This window comes from Rhamphochromis longiceps, linkage group LG8, assembly GCF_057381845.1.
Source record: "Rhamphochromis longiceps isolate RC_006_pf linkage group LG8, R_longiceps_female_GT1.1, whole genome shotgun sequence".
NCBI classification, from domain to species: Eukaryota; Metazoa; Chordata; class Actinopteri; order Cichliformes; family Cichlidae; genus Rhamphochromis; species Rhamphochromis longiceps.
The window spans coordinates 27,623,247-27,643,787 of NC_140564.1; the positions used below are offsets into that span (position 1 = coordinate 27,623,247).

General features: G+C 41.3%; 1 protein-coding gene across 3 annotated transcripts in view; it reads right to left on the minus strand.

The window, feature by feature from the left end:
• ttyh2 (tweety family member 2) overlaps positions 1-19,839 on the minus strand; it is a 75,943-nt gene extending 56,104 nt beyond the window's left edge. For all 3 annotated transcript variants that reach the window (XM_085416866.1, XM_085416865.1, XM_085416868.1), the window contains exons 1-2: positions 19,382-19,839; positions 3,542-3,714 (exon numbers count right to left, since the gene is read on the minus strand). In XM_085416866.1, coding sequence (XP_085272992.1) covers positions 3,542-3,714; positions 19,382-19,510 — 302 coding nt within the window. In that variant the 5' untranslated portion in view covers positions 19,511-19,839. The remainder of the gene's footprint in view (positions 1-3,541; positions 3,715-19,381) is intronic.
• Between the last annotated feature and the right edge of the window lie 702 nt (positions 19,840-20,541).

A 20,541-nucleotide genomic window follows, 5' to 3' on the forward strand; every position in this document is an offset into this window, starting at 1 on the left:
TTTACTGTAACACAGGAATTTAACATAATATGAATGTGAGTGAAAGTGCATTAACAAAAGATTTCATCACTAAAATCAACAAATAATCAGGACAAATAATCACGGTTGCAATATTAATCAAAATGATCATAATAATCGTTTTGGACATAGTCGTGCAGCAGTAATTAATCACATGACACTGGCAGTAGATAACCAACCAGGTGAGTGAGTTGTCACCTTATTCAGTACTGCTGGTTGGAGCCACCATAATTTGTGTTGATCTCTGTTTATTAGAATGATTATAATGGTTAATAACAAACTACTGGGCCACACTGAAAGTAGAGGACTCCACTCATTGGGGATCTGTGTGTGAGACTGATAAAAGCTGATGGGTTGGTAACATCTGAATCAGGTAGTTACTAAGCATGGTTGTCACATGGTTGACTGTCCCCTCCTTTGTGGATAGTCGAGTAATTCAATTATCCACTTTGCGAGGACAGCGGAGCTCATTGAGGGATTTGATGGGTTCTATGTGGCGATGTAAGTGCTGACTGTGTTACCTAAGTTCACGTGTTCGAGTCTGTCGCAAAAGCCGAAACTTTAATGAATGAAAAGTTGGATCTTGCCAAAAATAATTAGCTGCTTTAGGCTTCCTATACCAGCTAAAGGCTATAACACTAATGCCATTAATCTATTGTATATATCACAGCTAATGTCACTTCACATCAGGGAAGTTTTCAGTTCACCACAGACTTGATGAGATGCAGCAGCCTCCAGCCAAAACAAATCACATTAACTGCAACGCTGCTCCATTATAAAATCTGAGGGGAAATACTGCGTCTGATATCATCTTAACGATAACAAAAAAGAAAACATTTATCCTTAAAATAGTATCGTTTTCACATTTTAAGTGGTTTATTTAATACGTGATTTTTGCATAAAATGCCATACTTAGGGTTGGCACTCACACAATGTGAGGGTGACACAAAATTTGTGCTAATGAAAAATACAAATTCATTGCACTGGGTTGCATTATTCTTCCAGTGACATAAACAAAAAGTTTTTAAACAAGCAAAACAAGTAGGCTACGTCTGCAGCAGTACAGTTTGATACTTGGGCCTGTACAAGCGAGAGGAAACGCTGTTCAGTCATTCAGCAAGCCAGGAAAACTAGGAAGTCATTAAAACTGCACTGACTGGTGTAATTTTCAAGGCCTCTACAGTATGATATTCCTGCCATATTCCCAGTGAGACACAGAAGGGATTTTGATAGGTAGAATGACCTTCATGTGCGTCATTTTTTTTCCAATAAATAATTTAACAATACAACTGAAATAAAATTTTAAAATACTATAGTCATCTTTTGTCCCTCTATATTTCTACATTCTTTTGGCCTGCATGTGCAGTGTATATCATGAAGTATTGTGTCTTGATCCTCCCTCATTTCTTTATATTTTGCTTCCACGCTGGTCTCGAGCTGTAGTTCTCTGGGCTTTCTCTGAGTTTTTCTTTGGGCATTGGCTGCTTTTGCGTTCATTTTAATTCCACTGCTTGTACCTGTTTTTTTGTTTGTTTTTAAAGCCTAAAACTTGGCATTTCTCAGTATGGAAATTGGGCAAGTGAAAAACACAAATAAGAATTAGCAGCTCTAAAAAAAATTATCCACAGCAGAGGATCTGTATGTGAAACTCTAAGATGACCTTTCTGACCTCAGGAAATGGGAAAATATCCACCAAAGACCTGACAGAGGAAGTGACAGATGCATGTAGGCCTACAGTTGATCCAACTACTTGTTTGCTAGAGGATCAGTAATGGTCTCAGTGGAAGAATGGCTGCCAAGAAGCCATCCTTACGGGAAACGGGGAGAAAGGGCTGTGGTATGCCAAAAGAATTGCACTGAAAATCAGTTGCAAAAAGTCTTAGGGAAAGATGAATCCAAAATCACCAGTATGGCCAGGACAGATGTACAACACTGACTGTGTGCAGCAATCTGTAAAGGATGGTGGAAGCTCTCTCATAGTTTGGAGTTGCATTTGAGACAGTGGTGTTGAGGATTTTGTCAAAATTGATTAAATTAAGAAAACAGAAAAGTACGGTCAGATTTTGATCCACCATGCAATACGATCTGGAAAGTCTCAACGTCATTTTTTCCACATGACAATGATCCCAAACACACTACTTGGACAGAAAATCCTAGAGTTGAATACTATCAGTCATAGATTGGCCTCAGCAGAACGTGGATGTCAACATTACTGAAGCATCATCTTGAGAGAGAATATAACAAAAGACAGGCTGCATTCAAAGAAGATCTTTGAAAGGTCTGAAGCCTGGAGAACTATTCCTGAAGACTGCTTAAAGAAAGCTTCCCTAACAGAGTTCAGGCTGTGCTGAAGAATAAATGGTAAATGGCCTGTATTTATATAGCGCTTTACTAGTCCCTAAGGACCCCAAAGCGCTTTACACACCCAGTCATCCACCCATTCACACACACATTCACACACTGGTGATGGCAGCTACATAGTAGCCACAGCCACCCTGGGGCGCACTGACAGAGGCGAGGCTGCCGGACACTGACGCCACCGGGCCCTCTGACCACCACCAGTAGGCAACAGGTGAAGTGTCTTGCCCAAGGACACAACGACCGAGACTGTCCGAGCCGGGGCTCGAACCGGCAACCTTCCAATTACAAGGCGAACTACCAACTCTTGAGCCACGATCGCCCCAATCGCCCCGAAGGCAGACATACAAACTATTATAGACTTTATTTCCATGTTTGCATACATTTCAGTGAATCAATGCACCTATCCCCTATTTTCCTACCAAAATATAAATGAAAGATGTGCAGCTCATTGTTCTGCTTATTGTACAGTAACCGATCCACCTACATTTTGATTTTTGGTTGAGGTTTTTTTGCTTTTTAATTATAATTTGCATAATAGAAAAGCTCTGTCTCCCAGCTGGCTGCCCTAGCCAGCAATGCACAATTGCACTTCCACATTGTCAGCAGAACATTGACAATACGCCCACATCAGGATAGCTTCCATCAACCACTGCTATAGTGCTTGAGAGCCACAAATGCCAGTGGGATATTTTGTTAATACCAGAGTGAACTCAGCGTTGGATGAATTTTTATTGTGCCTCAAAATATAGTGACCATAGTTTCCTAAAGAGCCATTTTCAACAAAACAAATTCAAATCCTGTGGAACATTTTCAAAACTAGAAATCACTAGAAATGAACAAATGGTAGAGACGCATGAACCTACAGTGTTTACGAAGACCAAAAGGAGAGGCTCCGAACACACGGAGAATACAAATGGGAAGACAAAAAGACAAACAGAGTGGACAAATACACAGAGAGTCTACGTGCTACAGACTAATAAGTTAGTGTGGGAATAGAGAATGTGCAGTGAAAACATCACAGCACTTACAGCTCTGTATGAGGAATACAGAACAACAAATAAAGAAAATGGGAAAACACAGAACTGCAGACAGCAGTGGAGAGCGTGTGCGAACTGTAATCATGGTTATGCATAACACGCTGTCTGAGTCGTGATTCTCTCACCATGTGATGAGGCCGGCGGCGACTGCCGACCAGGTGACGCAGCAGGAATTAGGTTTCTTGCTTTCCTCCTCCTCCTCTTTACGGCAGCAGCACAAGCAGCTCAGGTAGATGGCCAGACACAGAAGGTTGAGGCCAAGCCCCGCCGCCGCCACACAGCCCAGGAATATGAGTGACTGCAGAGGGTGAGAACAGGAGGAAATAAATCAAACGCCTTGTGTCATTGCAAGGAAACTTATTATTTTATAAGCACCGTGCTGTAACATCCACACGGCAGTAAGAAAAACCAGAGGTCTATACCATTTTACTACAAAGTACTAAAATGCAAAGTAATTTACAGTCTGTATATTAAACTGCATACAAGTGACATTGAGTATAATTACATTTTCACATGTTTCACCACATTTTTTTCCTCTAAAAGTTCTTGTGATTTAAAATGTTTCTCAAGCATCAAATGCAAAATGTTGGCACACTGACTTATTAATTAATATTACTGGATAATTACTAGTGAGGAAGACGTTAACACTTAAGTTGTGAAGTAGTGGAAAAAGTAACTTGAACTGCTTTAAGTGCCCACTGTAATTAAACTATTGCTTTTTAAGTATCAGTAAAATTTAAATAACAAAGAAATATTCTGTATACAGAGCAACCCTTATATCAGTACAGCTCGCTGGGTTTAACTGGCTTCTAAATTGTGCTAACTTCCCATACAAATAACCAGTTTCCAGCTTTGCTGTCAGCCCTTATTGTGATTTGTGTGGTAATAACACACATAAACAATAATAAATATGCCTGCATCAGCCATGGTAACAAGGCCAGCTGCATTCTGGGATCCCGAATCCAACTGGAAAGCAGACAAGACACCTCCTCATACATCTCTGGGTACACTCCTCTCCCTCTCAACCCCTCCTTTTTGCCCCCATCCCACCTTCTGCGAAAGATGGAGAGCGGTGACAAAAATAGCAACAAGACTGTCATAACAGGCCCAAATGAAATCTGCATCCATCTGTGAGCAGATGGGTTTATTCGAGCTCGGTCCCCTCCTTTCCGTCCCCTTTACTCTTCCTTTTTAGTTTTCCTGAAATCTTTTCAGTGCTGAGCCATCTGTTCTCTCGCCTGTGATGTCATGTGTCCTGCAAGTGAAGTGGTGGGATTAAAATTCAGCGACGGAAGAGTTTGCGGGAATATATCGTTTACTGCTATAAACAGCCAGTTGAACCGCAAATCTAAAAATTCTCTGAAATCAGAAAACTAGCAACACTTTATTTGGAAGTCTTCATAACTGCAAGGTATGTTTGGATAAAAGCATTTATATGTTTGCTCTTTTTGCACAACAAATCTTTTATAACTTTTACTCTCTTCCCACTAAAAAAACACTATTTGTTTCTACTGGTCCTGTTGAGGTGCTTTACATTTTTTTTCATTATTCATCTCTATAAAAAAACCCAAAAAACTCCAAACTGTGTCCCATTAATGAAGCCTTGAGCAGAGCATTTTCACACTCAACATCTTGGCGTTTTGAAATCTGATGTGAGGCCGAGGAGACTGGATGCTCATTGGCTAATGACTTGTAACTCCCAAATCCTTAGCCAGTGCCCATATCCTGGAGAATCCTCCTTCCCAGCTCTAACAGTGACCATAATTCACAAAACAAACTTCATGTTAGACCTCAAAGGAACTCAGCACAGGAAGTCATGATAAATCATGTTTACAGAGGTCACCGAAGAAGACAGCAAACAGCTCGTTTTCCATGAACTTCTGTTCAGGTTTTGCTGTCACATCACGTGAATAAGGCCCGAGTTACACAGGCCTAGAAACCAGTTGGCAAACATTTAGAAACCACCGGCTGCAAGGGAAAAATACATATTCCCCAACTGATCAGAGAGTGGTTGCTGGAGTTTGATGGCAGCAGCTGTGAAATTAATGGCCAAAGATTCAGTTACATAGGCATAGAGTCCAGTTAATGACCCTTCTTGAATGTTTGCTGGCAGTTGCTGCAACTTGCAAGTTGAAATTGGCCACAAATAGGTATATCGTGCTGAAGCAATAACCTGCTAGCAACTGCTTTGGGCACTAACAGATTGGCGCAGTCACTTATAGTTGCATGTAATGTGTGGATGATGTTACACAAGAAACATCATTAAACAGCTTGCATTGCCGTCATTATTCCACCATTTATACAGTTGTTGAGAATTAGAAGCACCAGTCTTGACTAAAAGGTGACTTGAACATGGTAAAGATAGTACTGCAGATACCTATTGTATGTGTGTAGAAAGCCTAAGCATGAATATAGCTTCTAAATTATGCCAACACTGAAGTGACTTAAACCTGCCACCCGATGGCAATAGCTGTGGTTCCAGATTTTTCCCATAGACTACAGACGTAGTGGTGTTGGGTGCCATCTCCAACAACGATGAGACGGCCTACATCGACGAAGTGAAGAATCTGGCATCATGGTGCCAGGACAACCACCTCCAGCTGAACGTTGGCAAGACCAAGGAGCTGGTGGTGGACTTCAGAAGGAGTCAGCACAGAGACTACAAGCCCATTATCATCAATGGAGCTCCAGTGGAGAGGGTGCAGTCCTTCAAGTATCTTGGTGTCCACATCTCCTCAGACCTGACATGGTCTGCCCACATTCAGGTCCAGACCAAAAAGGCTAGGCAGTGCCTGTATCACCTACGACAACTGAGGAAGTTCAGGGTCTCTCCAAAGATCCGCAGGATTTTCTATACATCCGCTGTGGAGAGCATCCTTACACAGAACATGACATCGTGGTTTGGGAACAGCTGTGTTAAGGACCAAAAAGCTCTGCAGAGAGTGATCCGTACAGCAGAACGCTGCTGCAGGATTGCTCTCCCCCCGCTTCAGGACACCTACACCAGGAGATGCCGGACTAGAGGAGCGCAGATACTGAAGGACCCGTCCCATCCTGGCAACAAACTGTTCCAACTTCTGCAATCCGGTAGAAGGTTCCGCATCATCCGGGCAAGGACAGAGAGACTCAAGAGGAGCTTCTATCCCCAAGCCATCCGGGCCCTAAACACACATACCCGCCCTCTCACATCATCTATAATTGACTGAGACAGGACTCTCTTCCAGACACTCTAAACCCAGGCACAATGTACATTTCAAATTCCTTTAATTTTAAATATGTTTATATTGTCTATTCTGTAAAATAGTCAGATTGTCTATTCTTATTTGCTGCTACTACTGCACATACACCTAATGTTCTTCCTCTACTAACCCCCCCCCCCCATTTTAGCGTGTCAGGTTACATTTTACTGTGTGTTATACTTGTATAACTATGCATGTGACAAATAAAGAACCTTGAACGTTGAACGTCTATGGGAAAATGGCTTTCTATCTGAACCTCTGTAAAAACATCCCTACTAAATTTATGGGCTCAGTCTCTAAATTTGGGCAATGTTGACCAAAAAATGGTTATATCACATTTCAAAATGGTTTTACTGCACACAGCCAATTACAAGTTGTTTTGTTTTTGTTTTTTCCTAAAGCATATAGTTGGGGCTGGATTTCCTTTTCAGTCACCTTTTTCACTCAACATGTGTTAATAGACCTCTCTGCACTGAATCATACTTGTAATCTCTGTCTGTCTTCCACAGCATGTCTTTTATCCCGTCTTCCTTCTCTCACCCCAACCGGACGCAGCAGATGGCCGTCCCTCCCTGAGCCTGGTTCTGCCGGAGGTTTCTTCCTGTTAAAAGGGAGTTTTTCCTTCCCACTGTCACCAAAGTGCTTGCTCATAGAGGGTCATATGATTGTTGGGTTTTTTCTCTGTATGTATTATTGTAGGGTCTATCTTACAATATAAAGCGCCTTGAGGCGACTGTTGTTGTGTTTTGGCGCTATATAAATAAAACTGAATTGAACTCAAGTTTTTAGCTAATACCAAAGTCAGACCAGCCCTTCCTTGTCACATCTGTTTTTTGAAACCAAGATTGTGACAGCAGAAACACTCATCAGGCTTCAAAATGGGACTTCAGAAACCTGTGGGTGACATCATTATAGCTATGTCGATTTTTACACTGTCTGTAGTTGCATGGCTTGTAGAATACATGACATTAAGACGGAAATATGGGTAACAGTGAAGATGCAAAGAGCAGAGGCAGTGAAGGTGGACAAATTTAAATACCCTGGGTAAATCATTTGAAGCAATGGACAGTGCACAAGACAGGTAAGAAAAGGGTGCAGGCAGTGGGTCAGGATGAGTGTCAGGGGTGATTGTAACAAGCATAGCAGCAGGAGTGAAAAGGAAGGTTTACAAGATGGTAGAGAGACCTGCAATTATATGTTATTTGAAGACAGGAGGTCGAGCTGGAGGTGGCAGAATTAAATATGTTAATATTGTCAGTGGGAGTGATCCAGAGGGACAGGATTATAAATTAGTATACCAGAGGGACAGGGTGAGCAGTTTGGGAATAGTGGATATACAGGACAAAGAAAAATTTTTGAATATAGATCTGCCAGGCAGGATGGAAAGAGACCACAAAATGGATTCATGGGTGTAGTGAAGGAGGGTTTGGTGTAAATGAGGAGGAGGCAAGAGATAGGTTCAGACTGAAGCAAATGATCTACTGTAGTGAACCCTAAGGGAACCAGATGAAAGAAGAGGAAAATGGTTGCATGGCTTACAGCAAGCTGGCTCACAACCCCTCTCATGATTAGTACTGTAAAAAGTGCATTTACTTTCTAGCAGTAAATGTTACTGAGTGTTACCTGCTTACCTGTCAGAAAAATTCTAGCTAGCAGACGTGGCTGCCAGCTGTTTGCTAGCTAACATCTGCTAGCCTCCTTGAAAAAAAAGTTCTCACTAGCAAAAATTATTTATATTTATGGAAAAAAAACTTTTTTTCCTATGATACATCAAGTTTGTGATGGTGTGGGAGCCAGTGAGTCGGTTAACGTTGGCTCGAGCAGAAGAGCAGCACTGAGACAAGACACCCGGGAGCTAGCATAAATGTTAAATACTTTGCATTTTCACTGCAAATGAGTGAGTCCTTCACATAAAATATAGTGCACATGGCATTAAAGGGAACCAAGAGAGTAAGGTGAGTCTTCCTATTTTAGGCTTTGCCACAATGCTTTCACACTTTGACCAAAAATAAAAGGCAATAGAAGAAAATGCTACATATAAAGAAGTTCTTTAAATGAAAATTTAGCACTTTGCAATTTCGCAGTGCTCAGACAGATGGATGGGAGCGCTCACCAAGGTGAGACAAAGAGAGCTGGAGCGAGAGCGACATCTTAAAGCAGGGTGGAGTTTTTGAATGATGAGAGCTGGCATAAACTGGGTGTAATTGAGGTGAACACAGTAAATGAGATGGAGATGTGGGGGCGCAGGTGGAAAATATGAACAGAGGGGGATGGGTGGGAGACAGCTTTGGATTTTTCAACAGAGGAGAGAAAAGGGGGAAACTCCCGCTGAACGAACAAACACTAGGCCACCGGGCCCCTCTTATCGCCATGGTAACATGCATGTTAGTTGTTGCCCTTGCAGCAGGGAAGGAAGACGAGTGAACGGGTGAATTATCAGCCTATTTGAATTAAGCAGCATGTGACAGGCTTGGTTAAATTGCCATGCCTCTGTCTTGTGATTCCTATGCAGGCAGGCAATGCAGAAGAAGCAGAGAAAGTGACAGAATGAGAGGAGCACAAGCGATTATGTTTTTGTTGACAACAAAGTCAAAGAATATATAGGACTTAAAACAGAACTCATAAATGTATTGCTTTTAAAGCAGTTATAGCTGAGACAACACTGTCTGTCATTTCCTCTACTGTTCTTTCTTCTCAGTAGTAGGGTGCAAAAATAATAGCTTCTAAATTATGTAGCATCCATTCAGGAGCAGGACGCACAAAGACACACATAACCACGCCGCAAACCCCATCCCGGAACCATCATCCCCAAGTACTCCAACCTTCCATTAAGTTTAAAAACACCATTTATCTTTTACTGACCAGAGTGTGCACACATTCATTCAAATTGGCAGCTCCGACCACTTAACTGCTACCTAAATTAGGTTTGAGTAGTTCGCCATAAAAGCAGACTCAATATGTTAACACCCTTCTCCTTACTTGCTCACTGTAAACTCAAGAGGCCGTGCTGTCCGCTCTCTTTTGTTTCCTCCCAATTGTCCCTATAGACACGGGGGTGGGGTGAGCACGAGGCTGGAGGCAACGGCACAGGAAAGAAAGGAAGATCTAGCTGAGCGTAAAGGCAGTCCCGGAGAGCTGCATAGCATGGGTGAGGGGGTGGGTGAGGGGGTTGGGGGGGGGGTTGCATAAAAAGAGGATGACAGAATGACGGAGGAATTGTTGTGGTAATGAAAACAGTGAGGGTGCAGATGAGAAAAAGAGCAAAATAGAGACAAAGAGAGGTGGTGCAGGCAAAGAGTGGCTGCCTGACAAAGTGTGTGTTTCCATGTGCGTGAATTCATAACATGGGAGACAGCCGACAGAGATACCTCATCCTCACGGCTACCTCAAACACACTCTGTTACTCACTGCTCGGCCCAGTTTCTCTCCCATTACAATCCCATTGTAGATGGCCTTGCCTTGAGGCAGGAATGTTGCATAATAATGTGATTTTGCCAAAATCCAGTACAAGATATCATTGTTGAATGCCAAAAAAAGAATCTGCCCCAAAGAACGAAGCCCCCTGCCCCAAACTGCAGGGTAATACACTTAACACACAGTTAAAATGGGCAGATTGTTTTTAATTGAACTTTTGAATTATTTGTTACTCAGAAATTCTGAGGTGGCCCCTGTATGAACTTTAAACTGCCTGTAGCATATCCAATGCAAATTAGACTGCAAGTAAAGCCTATTAGATCTGTCTTTGAACATCTATATACTGAATTTGTAAGCAGTAATTCATTCGTTAATCAGACTCTAAAAAATGCAGAGTTCATCATTATTCTTTTATAAAAACCCACTAAAAAAAACTAGAACATGGCCGAACAGAATATTGAGAACAACTTTAAAAAGAATGGTTTGCAATTTAACCACACTACAATTACAATCAACAAAATGGCCCATAACAGAGAATAAATAATAAACAAAGGCTCAGACACACGTTCTTGTTCAAATGGAGGACAAAGGGAGAAGCATAATGAAGCAGTAATAACCCGGGGGTAGAAATGACCCAAAGGGCACTGGCTGAGTCATTTATTCTCCCCCGAGCACCATCAAAGGTATGATGAAAGCCAGCACAGATGGGACGGTGAGATAAACGGACAGTGATGCTGTAATGACCTATCTATGTGAGAAATATAACAAACAGACTTAAAGACAGCTGGCCAAGGCAGAATGATGTTATTGCTTTCTAACATCAGATAATATGAAATACTGAAAATAACCCTCTGAATGCACTTACGACTCGAAGGATGCAAAAATCAATACTGAGTGGAGTCTATGCCGCTCCGGAGCATGTTCACGGTGCTTCGGTCTCAATCCAAGAGAGGGACTGTGGGAGGTTTAATGCAGGGATGTGGAAGTTTGCTTTTACAGCTTCACAGTCAGTTCAACTTAATTTCACTGGAAAGACTCTGATTTACTAGAGAACATCTTTCCAAATATTCAGTGTCCTTGATGAGCACTCTCTGCCGCTTTGCTGGAGCATAACAAAGACAGACAAGAAACAGAGCACATAGAGGTCGTGCTATGTCAACACAGATGTAAACTCACAACTCCCTAAGTGTTATATGTGCCTTTTACTGAGCTTCCATTAAAAATCAATTTTTAATACACATAATTAATACATAGAAATGGAAAGCACCTCCATCTGTTAAAGTGCATCTGCTAAGCAGCCCTGAGTCATTTAACAGAGGAATTCCACAAACTTAGAGGAGCTCTAAATGCAACGCTAAGCAATGTGAACTGTCTTCTGCAAGCATTGGAGCTCCACAGCAGGTGGCAGACAGCTGTGCGTAGGTTGGGAAGGCCTCCAGGCGTTGTGCACATTGCTTTGCAATACACCGAATTCGACAGTGGCCTGAATGGGCAGTGACATTACTTCAGCGTGATAGGGGTTAAATAGGTGTCAGGTCAGTTAGTGAAAAAAGAAGACATTTAAAAAGAAAAAGCTCCACTTTGAAATTCAAAGCTTGGTGGGAAACAGTAGCTGCTGGTGAATGTCACCAGAAAAGAGCTTTCTCTTTCACTTATTCTTTTAATGTTTCACTACCTTTCCCTTCTACACCCCAAAACTCCACAGGGACTGGATCCTTCTCTCCTACAAAACAACACAACAGCAACTTTGTAAAAAGCTTAAATCCCACATCTTTAGATTCATGTCATCAAGTTTTTTTTAATTGAACTTAATATTTAACAAACGTACTTTTAGTACTCCTCACAATTAGTAAACTTTAGTTTTTAAAATGAGAGCCCCATGGCAAATTTTCCCCCATCATTTCTTTCTTTATTACATTAACCATTCTGCATGACATAGCACAGCACTTTTTCTATGACTCAAGACCACCATACCAGATTGAACTGAGGCAGCCAAGCGCCTTAAGAAATGCAAGCTGATATGGCAAAGAAGCAAAGTCCCCCACCCAAAGATCAATGAATGGTCCAACTCACTATCTTCCTCCTTGCTTCTGCCTGTTCCACTCCGATACGTACTTGGATGCCTGGGGACGAGGGCCCTTTCCAGCTCAGTGCATTCAGCTGAGCCTGCCCATGTTCACAGCTGGGATGCTATTAAGTCCCAGCAAGGTGACCCATGAGATATGGATGAGAAGCAGGGGGGGGGGGTTCTGTTGTTAAACCATTGTTTCAAATCTATTACACTATGTTAGGGAAGTATTAATACCAGTATGGCTAACACAAGCAATTAAAAAAGCATCCAAAGACCAACTGCAGTTCTACATTCAACCAGTTTCCTAATGCCTGCAGTGAGAGGAAGCAAGAAGCAACTTTGAAGCAAATACTGGAGATGGAAGAAAAAAAAAAGTTTTTATCCGCTCCACTGCTCTTGATAACTTGATTATAAGCTGTCGCTACATGGGTGGTATTTTGCACCATTGTTATTGTGAAACTAATATCAATGGTAGGTCTACTATATTGCAATAAAGTACCCCACAGAAGCCTATTATTAAAAAAAAAAGCTGTATTGATGTATATCTACATTGTGTTGTCTTACTACCATAAACTGATGGTGTCTAAAGTTTCTTCCAATCCGTTTAATTTCACCCTTTCTGTTTTATCTTTAAAAAGAAAGCGTTGTGAATATTTTTTTAGTAAATGCTTCTTTAATAAACACGGCCATCCTGACCGGGACATCTCTGGAGTGAAGCAAAGCGCGTTATGTTTGTTTCCTCTCTGAACCCAAAGCCAACCTGTTTCCTCGGGGAAGTCAGGGGTCATGATTTTGATTCCACACCGTCACAACAAAGGAAACCCAACCCCCCCAGCAGCTTACATGAGAGACATGAGAGGAATGTGGCTAAGTGAATCCACGTCTCCCAATTCATACAGCTTTGGTGTATGGCCAAAGCTGTACGGCCTTTCATGCGACCTGCTGAAGGTTTCCTGTGTTGTATATCACTAACTAAAATTATAACACTAAGGAAATACAAAGAAAACCAAGTTTACAGCAGCACGGTTGGTCATCCGCTGCTGTCATATCCTGTTTAATCGTGGTTAGATCAGCATGAGGGCTTGAATATTGCCTTATTAGTGCAGACCTAAGCCATACCATATAGTCAATCAGGTGATACTAATCACTAGCTTCAAGCAGCATGGAGACAGATTGGGGTTAATGACCTTCTGGAAACCCAGAGGGGACAGTGTAAGTTCTTTTCTCTTTGTCTATGCATGTCACTAACGAGCAATACATACATAGATGGCTGTGTAGCAAAAAAAGACAACCTACCAGAGAGACTGAACTGAGGTGAATCACTGCTTTAACAATAAGGTTACACAATCATTCAGGCAAACGGGGAGAGGCTGAGATAAGACAAGGAGCATGGGAATTAAGAACAACAGATTTAAGATTGATTTTCTTGAGGAGGCGGCAAAAGGAGTTGGTAAATTTCCAGTGCAATCAGAGTGACTGCGATAGCTGAACAGATAATGGATTTTCAGCTCTTGAAACGCATAATTTTTCATTTTTGATCACACGCACTAAACGCAGTTAACACAACAGTGCCATATAAGCGTTTAGCTGCAAATCAGGAAAGTAGCTGCTTGAAACAACATCGTGTGAAGAGGGCTCAAAAATGCAATCAAATCATTTTTTAACCATAAATTAGAAATAGTCATAAATCTAGCAATATTAATGAGAATGTAATGGCTGTACTTTAATGGGAAATGGAGCTGCAGCGCTTTCAAACTGAAGTATACGACTTGGAGAAAATCATAAAAAATACATATTTTATCCACAAAGACTGCACATAAGTTTTTCCGGTCTTTATGATTAGCGACTCTGACACACAGTGCATTTATTTAAACTGGGAGGTTTTATGTCAATGAATAAAGATGGTGAGGTGAAGGGAATGCTGATGAATGACTACAGAAATAGCAAAGGTGACAAAAAACACCTGGAAAGTCTGAAAAACCAAGCATCACGGTGGAACTCATTTTTCAGACGCGATCTGTGACGCAGAGAGATGGGATGTATTAAAAGTTCTTGTTTGTGACCATAAATGAACGCTGTGTATGTGCCCAGGTCTTTATCCCATATCACTCTGAGCAATATGATAAAAGCCTTCAACAGGAGACTGTCTGAGGTGGTTATTACAGGATGTGTCAATTTGTCTCAGACAAAAAGAGAAAAAAAGTCTATTTTCCTGTGCAGGAAACAGACAAAAGTTTTTTTTTAACCATCCTTAATTGTGTAAATGTTTAGAACAAGAGCAAAGAAGACAAACATCTACCCTAAAATACAAAAGCTTCCCTGAACTCTTTGTACCGTAACAGGCAGAACACCACATGAGACTAGTAGCTAACTGTCAACAGTAAAGAACATGGCAGATTTCCTGCAGCGGCTGCATACATTTTTCAACACATTTCTGTGCTTGACTGAGCGTACACGAGCATAAATCCACATTCTTCCCAGTAATTACTGTTACTGAACAGCTGATAAGAGGAAAATATTTAATTTTCACAAAAAAAACACGAACATGCTGCCTGTGTCTTCCCAGAGTCTCATGACCAACTCAAAATTGGTTCAAGTAATGCCTGAGTTAATTACTTTGGTAATCAGCCTGCTTTTCTTTTGATGTACAGTACTTCGCCAACACCTTGAACCACCCCTCATTTCTTTATATTTTTCTTCCAAGGAGTCTAAATGTCTTGTAATGTTTTAAAGTCATCTTGAGCAATAGCTCTCCAGGTTTTGTGAAGGTCTTTCAAAGTTTTTCTTTGGATGTTGGCTAGTTTTTCACAGATTTTCAGACCACTCCTTGTACCTGACCATCTTCAGAGGAATTATTATTATTATTGTTGTTTATTTGTGTGCTAACACTGATCTTAACTCAGATCTATGAATCACTTAAGCATAAAAACACACCTAACTCCGGGGAAGAACCAATGCTGTGTCTAAATATAACAGGCAACTTAGCAACCAACCAACAAATGTCAAAGATAATAGTTGGACTGGCATGAAAAGTATATTTGCACCAACAACACCAACAATGAGCTGAATTAGCTGAAGATGAACAGCACCTGAAAGTCATGGAATGCGAGTACTACAATCCTGATCACATTTTGATCCACCATGCAACAGCATCTGGAAAGTATCTGAATGCTAACAGCTTCATTCTTCACCATTACAAACACACTGCCAGAGCAGTAAAAGCATATCTGGGCAGAAAATCACACATTACAACTCTATCAGTCATGGATTGGCCTCCTCAGAGCCCAGACTTCAACATTATCGAAGCAGTGTGGGATCATCTTGACAGAGAACCAAACAAGAGGCGGCCAAAAACCCAAGAAGAGCTTTAAACATCTTTAACAAATCCTTGAGAACTATGAAGACTAATTAAAGCTTGTAAGATTGTCAGATTGTGCTGAAGAATAAATGTGATCCTACGAAATATCCACTGTCATAGAATTGTACAAACTCGATTTTTGTCTTATATTCTGTATTTCCACACATTGGCATATGTTTCAACAAATCACTGCACCTATTCCCCATTCTACTCGCAAAATATAAAGAAATTACGGATGGCTCAAGACTTTTGCGCAGAGCTGTAAACTGTACAGTAACCAATCTGCCTACATTTTATTTGTTTGTTGTTTTATTTTAATTTGCATAATAAGAGAGTTCTGTCTCCCAGTCGGCTGCACTAGCCAGTAATGCACAATTACACTCCCACATTGTCAGCAGAACATTAAAAATACACCCACAACAGAATGGCTTCCACCTTGGCTCAAGATTTTTGCACAGTACAGTAAGTGCCAGTGCAAATGTAGGACTACCTAAACATATATATTAAAAACTTCAAGTAAACAGAAGCACAAATGACTATTGCTCTGAAAACTCTGATTTTAGTATTTAGTATTACATTCTATCATCACACTATATGGGTTTTAGTGACTCTGGCTGCTTAAAAGGGAGGAGAGTACATTGGTGGGATGACTGGAGCATGTGATCCAGTGATCCATGTGATCTGTACCAGTAATTTATTTGGCATAAATATGTTTATGTTTGATTCACAAAGCAGGAAATGAAGAAAAGAAAGGAGAAGTCAGATAGACTAGGACCTTCTGACCTACACATAACGTCTGGCTCAACACACACACATACATTCAAAAATACAGGAACAAAAAAAATTAGGCCTCCAACTCTGTCCTACTTTTGGGTAAGCCTTTCCAGTTTTTTGCCCTCTTTATATCCCACAGGCCTTGGGACAGGAAGAGCAGAGAAATCCATTTTCTACATCAGACACTGGCTGAGAAAGACTGAGCAAATTGCTGAGCAGATCAGCAGTTTGTCTCTCAAGCCTGTGCGTGCCCAAAACAAACATAAGTGATGGATGTCAGTTGCTCACGAGGTCAGCATGCTTAAAATGAATGCTAGCTGGACTGACGAGAAGAAAAAAAAAAACAGTTCAACAATCACGCCCACTCCATGCAGTAATTGACCAATTGAGTGCAGGTCTGAAAGTAGGCCCTGGGAGCAAGGTTTAAACACTTTTGCCTTTAAAGCAGTCACTCAACGGATCCTCTGCATAGTTTTCAAGCCTACTCAACCCTCAACTCTGCAGCACTAGATGAGATTTTCCAAAATATCTCAGTAAAATAAAAAAGAATAGCTTGATTAAGGTCAGAAGACAGAAATTAGAGGCACTCCAGGCAGATGATTCAGCTTACAGACATTCCTTTACTGACAACAGCAGTAGTAGATTCCTACCACACACACACACACACACACACACACACACACACACACACACACACACACACACACACACACACACAGATAAAGAACAATGAAATATAGCATCGCCTCACATCCCTTCACATTCCCTGGCCCGAAGCCAGGGCGGGACTAAATCACCCCAGATATCACAGTGTACTGTAGTTTTATAAAACAGGACAGTATAAGTTAATTCACAGTTTTTACTGTGTCGCAGTGCTGACCACGTTAATACATTATACTTCACTAGCAACCTTAACACTCTTCCTAAATACTATAAGCATAATTCACAGCTTGGCGACTATTCAGGACACCCAAGATCCATGTTATCAGTGTTATTCTCAGTAACTCATTAATTGATTACATGCACAGCACATGAGCATGGCTTCTAATTCAGGCAAAACAGGGGGTGGTGGTGTGAATTAAGCTCAACAGCTCATAAAGGAAAAGGAATATAATGCCCTAAGTAGCCTGGCATATGCCTGAAATTGCATCATTTGCTGTGGTGCTTTACAGTACATTGTTTTACATGTTGAGACCATTAAAGCCTCGACAATAGAAAGCAGGAGCATGGTTTAGTCAGATAGAGTGTGGTGGGAGAAAGAAGATTCGCAAAGAACAAGTAAGGTTGGTGGATGCAGTGGTGGGGATTTCCTACCCCAGACTGACTGACTGCCTGTGGCTGACAGTATTCTCAATGGGAATTGCTTTTCACCTGCTGAGACTCACCACCTTCTCTTCCTGCACCCCGTGGCTCCGGCTGTATTTCCACAATGCAATCGAGGGCAGCACAGGGCAGCATGAGGAAAAAAGGCAATCTGCCTCTCTTTGCCTCATTTGGAGTCTTCCTCAACATGAGTGAAAAAAAATATTCTATATCTTGCAAAGACAGAATGCATCAAAACCAAAATGAATGCAATGGTATCAGTGAATATGTTGTCCAGTATTTCCTGGGGTCTCTCCTTTTCTATTGTTAAAGTCCTGAAAGGCTTAAGCACAGGGACTCAACACATCATGAAGAGTTTTTTTTAGGCTTGATTCTTCTATTGATACTTTTCCAACAGAAAAGGAGAGGCCCTAAGTTGCTTCCTATCTGTGCTGATAGGTAACTGTTGACAATATCAGCGTTATAGTTATAGTACAGAGGGGGTCCCCCTTGGGTCTGAGGGATGGGAATGTCATCAAGTGAATGAAACACCCACCAAAAACATCACAAGGTGGAAAAATAGCCTTGCTCTTATTGTCCCCACTTAGTTAGAATAAGTAAGGCTCCCCCCCCCCCCCCCCCCCCCTTCTATCTCTGTTTTTGATCACCCCCAACTGAAGAGGTGCTATGACTAAAATCCTCCTTTAAATTCCAGGAAACTTGTGATCATGTGTTAACACAGAAATAAGAAGGAAATATGAATCATAGCCACATTAAATCTGGCGTGACTAGTATTGGCTTATGAAAGAATGCACCCATTTGCGATTCACTAATGCTGACTATGTGATAATGACTCCCACTTGCCTTATTTCACTGCTGAAATTAAACGCTTGAAAATCATTATAAGGCTCTGACTGTCTCAGACACCTGAACTCACTCTGGAGACCAGTGTGCTAGGATGCTGCAGCGATGAACTTAAATGCCATCACTTCTCAGGATGACTACTTGCACTGACAGAGGCAGAACTGTAACCTTGAATAATGAAACATTCATGGAACATGACATGTGTTCACAAGCAGGTCATTAGTCATCCAAAAGTTGATCCCAACCCTCTTCAGTGCTGTGTGAAATGGTCCTGTCACCACCTCTGGAGTTGGATGGGAATCACTTTGACTCCCACGGGTGATCTATGCCAGCATTATCCCACAAGGGTGCTTCCTCTCTCTGTCTCTCCAGCACACACAGATAAAAGATTAGCTCATTTTAAAAGCTGCAACAGTCGACCCAAGCAGTGTTTGGGAGATGTCCTGTGCTGCGTTTTCTCTTTCTAAGGTTTTCTGAAGTAATGATGATGATGATGCTTTGTTAGTGTGTTTGCTGAAGAGCAATCGCTGCTTTCAGAACGATGACTGCAATTACAATACATAAACAGCATTTTGAGTTGGTTCTCATGTCAATGGCAAAGTAAAGATGCTTCAGTGTGATTTCAGTGGAGCTGACTAGGTTACGTGCAGGGACATTATGGCCCACTTTTGTCATCAATAATACAATGCAGTGTGACTCTTCAGGGTAGCAGAGGGAATAGTGATAGCAAACAGCCCACAACTGATTCTAGTGAAACAACAGCAATATCAGAAAAAATGATCATACTGTGGGTTGGTTTTGGGACAATGTGTTAAAATAGTATTATAAACTCTTTATTAAGTGTCATTGCAGAAACCTACAGACATATTATGCCCCAGTTTTTAAGCGTCTATAACTAGGCTTCTGGTAAAGAGCCATACGTCCCATATCCCTCTCCACTGACCTGCTGGTAGTTCTCATCTTCAGGCTGGAAGGTCTTATCAATGGGCTGAAACCTCAGATTGATATGAGGAAAATTGTGAAGCCAGTAAGTCCACCACGGCGCAATGTAATCCACACGATCCGAAGACATCACTGCCCGGAGAAAAAGTTAGGCTTCAGCCTAAATTAGCCTCTCAGTAGTAAAGCAGGCAGTTTTTTCCGCTGCCGGATATTTTAATCAAGTCGCACATTAAACAAAGGCAACGATAAAAGCATGCTCGGTTGTGGAAACACGCTCGACCACACATGAGAGGTGGGGAAAGTCCTGCAAAGGTAAAAGTGTGTTTGCAAAGTGAGCTCCGGTTAAGATTTTTCCCGAGAAAGACCAATAATCACTCTGCGTCCATGTTTCCGTTCCTGTGGACCCACAGATACTATCCGACCGACAGCTGCTCCACACAAACAGCAGACAACACAGTCAGCAGCGTGAACGCGCACTTATAGTAGGCGCAGGACACCAGGGGGTGAGGGGGCGTGCACATTCGCTTTCGTAAATGGTTTCGGAACATTAGTCTGGCAGCATACATCATAAGTACAACTAATTAATTAAATACACAAAGTCAGTTTATTGTAACATCAGCTACATCGATTTTTTTTTAATTATTAACGGCCCCTTTATTCTCTGGTAAATAAGCAACAGCGGTGCCACCTAGTGTTCAATTAAGCCAATTACACAACATGCAGCCCGTGAGAACAGCTGGTGGGTCATTTTTAAAGTGGCTTATATTAACATTTTGTATACTTGTATTTTCTGGTGTACTTCAGCTACAGATGCAGCAAATTTAGATGCTAAAATAATATTTGCTGTATTCATGAGCAGGTTACTTATATTTATTTATGAAACTTTGATGTAATTAAACTAAGTGGAATTGAGCCAGATTCAGCCCAGCTGTCAAATAGCTAACTGTGCTGGTTATATGACTTTATCACTTTAAATGTTTGCAAAATTAATTTTATAGCCATTAAAATTTACAAGTTTACATTTTCTGGGTAAAAATCTTGTATATAGATGTAGTGTGGCTATATGTTGATGCAGACATTGTAACCAAGCAGTCAGTGAAAACCTCTACAAAGATGAAGCTGAAGAAAACAATCAACATCTACAAAGGATGCATTTTATTA